The sequence below is a fragment of the Periophthalmus magnuspinnatus genome, chromosome 9, assembly GCF_009829125.3.
Source record: "Periophthalmus magnuspinnatus isolate fPerMag1 chromosome 9, fPerMag1.2.pri, whole genome shotgun sequence".
Classification (NCBI taxonomy): Eukaryota; Metazoa; Chordata; class Actinopteri; order Gobiiformes; family Gobiidae; genus Periophthalmus; species Periophthalmus magnuspinnatus.
The window spans coordinates 4,335,469-4,341,913 of record NC_047134.1 but is presented as its reverse complement, the minus strand read 5'-3'; the positions used below and the strand labels follow the sequence as shown (position 1 = coordinate 4,341,913).

The 6,445-nt window shown below is 42.8% G+C and overlaps 1 protein-coding gene across 1 annotated transcript in view; it reads left to right on the top strand.

The window, feature by feature from the left end:
* ppiaa (peptidylprolyl isomerase Aa (cyclophilin A)) overlaps positions 1-5,799 on the top strand; it is a 5,912-nt gene extending 113 nt beyond the window's left edge. Inside the window, exons 1-4 of the mRNA XM_033972879.2 lie at positions 1-78; positions 3,221-3,340; positions 3,852-4,024; positions 5,483-5,799. The exon at positions 1-78 is cut by the window's left edge and continues 113 nt beyond it. Of these exons, the coding sequence (XP_033828770.1) occupies positions 10-78; positions 3,221-3,340; positions 3,852-4,024; positions 5,483-5,615 (495 nt within the window). The 5' untranslated portion in view covers positions 1-9 and the 3' untranslated portion in view covers positions 5,616-5,799. The remainder of the gene's footprint in view (positions 79-3,220; positions 3,341-3,851; positions 4,025-5,482) is intronic.
* Positions 5,800-6,445: the final 646 nt, after the last annotated feature.

Genomic DNA, 6,445 nt, shown 5'->3' with positions numbered 1-6,445 from the left:
CCAGCAGAAATGAGCCTCCCGAGAGTTTTCTTCGACGTGTCCGCCGATGGCGCGCCAATCGGCCGCGTGGTGATGGAGGTAAGCCCGGCTCTTTCATTCAAACGCGCTGCTTCTCCGTGCGCTGCGCGGACAATGCGGTAAACCCGTCCAAACGCGGGCTAATCCCGCGGCTCGTGCTCGCACCGGGGCGCTGGGTCTGCGGCGCGGTTGTAGAGGGCTCCAGACACGGGGGAGAGTCTTTAAAGTCGGCCTGGATGTGAGTTTTGTGCCGCTGCTTGACCGAATAGCGGCACGTGCTCACCCCTCCACGCCACACTGTTAAATAACGAGCCATTACATCATCGACTTGAACCAGAGCAAACCCCAGGCCTTCCCATTCAATCTGTGACTATTCTGGTTTATTTCTACACTGGGACAGGCCTGTTGCTCCCATCTCCAGCCTCACGCCTCCTGTGGTGTCCTCTGCGGTATCATCACGCATTCGCCCCGGGTTATCAACTCTTGGCCTGTTTCTATTTATTAATGTAAAATGTGCGTTATTTGTGCCTCTCGTGCCCTTTTAAACTGTCCTCCTGTGACAGTGTTGGCACAGCCCAGATTTGGCAGCTCGAGGCCTGGTCCATTGATTTGTAAAGTTAATAATTAAATCATGACTTAGTATAATCCGACTGCCTCCATTTTAAACAAAAGTATTTCAGGATTATTGGGGTAACGTGTACTTGAATGTGGCCTGGATTAGTCGCTCCTTGTTCTAGATTTGAAGGCTTAGTTTTAAGTCTCTGCTGGTGCAAATCTCATTCATTCTCAAGTATTAAAACTTTTGTGTTTTCAATGTCTGGAAAAGGCTTTGAACATGATGTGCTGTGCCTCTTGTTCGCGTATTCGTTGCATTTCCTTGTATTTTTTTAAATTTCCTTATGCGCTATTGAAATGCACTTATCTTGCAGTTTATCCAGCTTTAGATGCAGTTTTTTTTTTTTTTGTAGTTTTGCACTATAGTCGCTAACTTTCCGCCCTACTGTCTGCGGCTCTTTGTTCTCGCTTAAACTCGATCTGCGCTGTCTTTTGCCCCTTTTCCCGGTGAAATCTGCGCAAACCCGGTGTTTTATAGCCTCGTTTTGCGCTCTGGAGCGGGTTAAAACGCCCCCCGCGCCCCCGTGTGTCATTTCTGGAAGGTTCCCCGCGTCCAGAGCTGCGGTTCGGGCAGAGGGACCGGGGGAGGAGGCGGAGGATGGAGGAGGGGCGGGGGTCTCCGTGAGGCATGCGGATGTAGAGTGTCATTCCCCGGCCGCCATTTGAGGCACCACCGGAGCATGAGAACTACCGTTATTCCGCACCCAAAACTCATCATTACACACTTTAAACTCTTATTAAAGCTGGGTCTTCACTCTGTACACGCTGTGGTTGGGTAAAATGACACAATTATGCTAAAAGTGTGAGCGGAATTTCCCCAGACGAACACTGCGGTATCGGACACGGCGCGATCACGTGACTCGCGCTAACGGCTAAACTGCTAGCTTGTTTTAACGTGTCAAAAGCCGGTCTTCTGGATTTAAAATGTCGGTTATTTCGACGCAGACGCTGTAAACTGTTGAAAATTTAATACCTCTAGTTTAATTTTCGTGTTTTAAAGTAAGTTTAAGAGGGAGGGGTCCTGCCATTTTGTGCCGTTGGTCTGACGCGCTGCAGCCACAACACGGAGCAGGTGGAAACGACAATAAAACCACAAATGCTGATAAGAGACATTTTGCGAACAGAATTTTTCTTCCCCCATTTGCACAGCCACTGCAAATATTACTCAATTTTAAGAAGTACAGATATCGGAGTAAATATTCAAAAGTATTATTTTACCACATGAATAAGTCTAATGGAGCAAAAGTACCTGTTTAAAATATACTTTATCTGTGCGAAATACTTTGCATCTTGGGAAAAAAACACCAAAATTTTTACTCTGAGATCTAATGATTCTTAAAATGTAGACTTGTTGAAGAGAATTTTTTTTTTTTTTGGCTGGCTATTTTTAGTTGTACATTTTTGTCAGGTTTCAGTAGGTCTCAATCAATAATTCCTTGCTTTTTAGGCCTGTTCACTACATTTGGGAAGGAATCTACATTCTACTACACTTTTGAAGTAAACTGGATATAGTACCAGTTTGGGGTGTCATTTTAAAAGTACAGTACTTTTTACTTGCATTCCACCACTGAATATTTGTTTTGGTGCACTGTGAAACGTCTAGAGGGACTGCCGCTTGTCTCATTGGAGAAGTTTCTGCTCATCCTGGAATTTTTAGGGGGAGATTTCTACCATGTTACAATGTTCCCTCATAAAAATCACATATCATTCATGTTTGAGTATTTGGCAATCTTTCTTAGTGCGCCACTCAAACCCTCCTTACGGTTAGGCTTGTGGGTGGAGCATTACACAGAACCTTACAACTATGTTCCCCCGTGCTCCAAGCCACAATACTCCATAAATGTACAAAACTGTACACAACAGCTTTACAAACCTGATGAGTTGTGCAGTAGTTTTGTTGGTGTGATGCATGCAAATCTTTGAAGAGTTGAGCAAAATGCATTTTGCTCAACTCTTCAAAAAGATTTGATTTTTACTTCACTGGGTCCTTTTTTAATTTTTTAAGACTAGCTTCATTTCTCACCCATTGTCAGCAGTTGTGTCTGCACATCATCTGCTCCTTTTTACTTTGTTGTAACTAACCCTTGGTAAACCAGACACTGGACAAATGAATAATTGAACTGCAGGGAATCGCCATCGTATAAAATGTACATGTTTAAAGTTTCATGTCTCCCATCACATTAATGCACTTTAGCTTTGACATGTTTTATACAGTAGCTCTAGCCTTAAGGCAAAGACGTCACTGAAATGCTTCTTCTGAATAGTTGTCTGCTGTGCCCTGAGGGTGGAGTAATTGCAGTTTGTTCTTGGCACAGGTTTGGCCAAGAACAAACCCCTTTGTTGCCTGCCACATGTGGTTTGGCCTCAGTTCAGTTTCTCGCGGTGCACCTGCCAAGCTAACATCAGTGAGCTCACAAGTTCAAACTTGACTTTCTAACAGACTGAACAGTCATGTGAAGTTCAGAGTTCTATTGTGGCTTCAAGTATAAAGTTCTAGTTATTTTAAAATGTTCCGTAGGGCATTTATTTTGGCAGTACCTCCATTGGTTGTAAAATTGTAATTCACTGAGTTTTCTTCATGTTCCAGCTCCGCACTGATGTGGTTCCGAAGACAGCTGAGAACTTCCGGGCTCTGTGCACTGGAGAGAAGGGCTTCGGATACAAGGGCTGCATCTTCCACCGCGTCATCTCTGACTTCATGTGCCAGGTACCACCACCAGGGAGCGCACTCACTGAAACAGGCTGTATGGGTTTTCTGACATGCTGTGACTGATTAGATTTCCAGTACATGTGTAAGGACTGTTTAATTTCACTTGGAACAATCTTCTGATCACACCTCTATAAACATGGTATCAATGGTGTACAAGGTTTTTCTGTAAAAATTTGTGTAGAATGACAAAAGCAGCAAGTTGAATTAAATGTCATCTGCAATTGCGTGTCAACACGAATGGTAGTGTTGTGTGGCCTTTTTGGCTTCCAAATCATCGCTTTGGGGTTCAGAGGGTCGGAGTTTGAGAGTAAACCTTTTTATTAAAGATTGTCTTAGATCAGAACTAGGTAACTTTCAGGGATCTCTCCCTGCAGCTCTGTTATGAGAATCATGAGGGAGCAACACTCATTTAGAAATGAGGCAGTACAACTTGTCTTGCATTTTTACATGAGCCAGGCTTGATGATAAATGTTATTTCTGCTTTAATGTGTTAACTTTTTGTTTTTAGGGTGGAGACTTCACAAACCACAACGGAACCGGAGGAAAGTCCATCTATGGAAACAAGTTTCAGGACGAGAACTTCCAGCTGAAGCACACAGGCCCCGGAATCCTGTCCATGGCCAACGCTGGCCCCAACACCAACGGCTCCCAGTTCTTCATCTGCACCGTCAAGACCGCCTGGTACGAGCACACCTGCTGCACAAAGTTGATATCCTTATTCTGACAAACTAAAGGAATGACTAAATCATGAGGAAGGTTTTTTTTTTTTTTTACTTTTGCAGCATGAAAACAAGTGGAGACTAGAGCAAAGTTCCAGAGGTTTATGGTGTAGTTTAAGCCTTGGATTGAAGAGTCAGATTAGGTCGTGCAGTGATACGAATGTGCTGATAACTCTACAGCAGGGCTGTCCAAACTATGGCTTAGGGGCCAAATGTGGCCCTCAGACCAATTTTTGTTGGCCCTCAGGAGCCCTGCTGAATTGGCCCAAATGCTGATGGGCAGTACTTTTTTTTTTTTTTTTTTTTTTTTCAGCAGTTCTACCTCTATAAATCAATACCGTCTTACTGCGTTGTGCTGCAGAACTCAAGACTTGCCATAGTGACCACTGATGTGTGGCCCTTTGCTTAACATTTTAACGTTTTAATACGTGACCTTTGGAAAGTTTGGACTCCCTAGCTCTACTGTGTTTTCAGATGCTATACCTCATTATAGTAGTTGGCTTAACTGTTAAAAAGTCAGCCATGTTCTGTTTGCATCCAATTATAATTCCAATTATATTTTAAAGTACTAGTTTTATAAGGCAAACGGCAGGTAAATTCGATTAGGCTCTGAAGACATTGTTTATACAGTCCAAGCAGTTTGACTTGTGATTTTAGTCCAGCTGCTCTATAGTTTATTTCTAAAGGATAAAATCAGTTGCCTTTTGTAAACCAGTTTGGGTCAATGTCCTTCAAGCCTCTTTTAAACCTTAAATACCAAGATTTTAAAATCAGCACTCATTTGTAAGGGGCTATAATGAAAAGTATTTTTATACCTGTAGTGTCTGGTTTTAGCCTAGAGCTGGGAAGATCAGAATGCTTAACGTCTGAAGTTCTGGACACTCAAACGTCACCTGTCCATCAACCAGTGGAGCCCTGAGTTTAGCTTTAGTCCCATTGATACTCAACAGTGACATCATGCTGGGGGTGTTCCACATTTATCTGCATTGTGATTTCATTGTAACAGCTGAGCATTCCACACATTGGCAAACTTTGTCATATGTTTAAGATCAACTGAAACCTTGAAGAGTTTTAAAATGTATTTTGCAATTTTCAGGAGCCTGAGATCAGAGCGTTCATGATCCTGTTTAAGAGTTTGATTTTCAACGTAAATGACTACCTGAAAGCTGTTGGCTAATGCTAGCTTGTGACTAATGTTATTTGAGAGGGACTTGTTCAACAGCACAAAACAACTCACCTGTTGGAGTTAAGTCAGTTCTTTTTAAGGTCAGATTGTTACTCAAGTTTAAGTAGACTTTAATCTGAGTGTTTAGTTTCAGAGCAGGGCCTACAGCTAGCATCACAACCCAGGGAATGTTGATGTCAGCTGCAAAGTATCAATTGAGCATTCATGTTTCATAATCTGCTGTGCCCTCTGCAGGCTGGACGGGAAGCACGTGGTGTTCGGCTCGGTGGTGGAAGGCATGGATGTGGTGAAGACAATGGAATCATATGGCTCTTCGTCCGGAAAAACCTCAAAGAAGCTGGTGATCGCAGACTGCGGTCAGCTCTGAACAAGCACTTAGCCGCCTGTCCGTCACCCTGACCCTGCATTCCTATTGGACGCCCCTGCCCTGAGCCTGCCCCTTTTTATATTCTACGACCATGATACATTCGTGACGCCTCGTTCGGTTCGTTCTGTTGAGTCCAACGGTTTTTGTTTGAGTCAAATTAAATAAAGAAGCGTTGCCTTGACCCCGTGTGTGGACAGTCACTTTTCTGTTTTAGTTTAAGATATTTTAAATGGGATGGTGCCAGAAGTAAAACTAGCCTCAGATTTCATGTTGAACTGTTATGTGACAAAAGTACAATGACCGTTTCTGGGTTTTTACAGTTCCCTGATAAGTATTATACAGGCCATTAGAACTGAAAGTCTCACTTGAGTATTTTCATGAACCTAAGACTGGAGCTCTTGCATGGCATGCTTTAATTTCTTTGGTATTTGGGCTGATTGGGACCTGATGAGTGTAAATCTTTTTACATTGAGAAATTATATCCATATGAGGACATTCATTCCAGTTTTTAATGATTTTGACATGACAAAATAAAATCATTTGAATAATTTGCAAAAACTAAAGTGCCTGAGCACAGCAACATTTTTTGAGTGTAAAAACAAAATGAGAAACAATTGTGCCTCTTGGAACAATGTGTCATTTGAAATACTGAAGGGTGCAGGAAGACATGGCTTTAACAAAGTCCATCTTGAATCTCAACTAATGTAACAGTATACTCCTGTCACCTTTAAGTGACAGTTTGACCTCATGTGGACACCAGGAGGAGAGGAAGAAAATTCTATTGTGGCCTGGACAGCCCAAAATATGTTGTCCACATATGTAGACGTCAG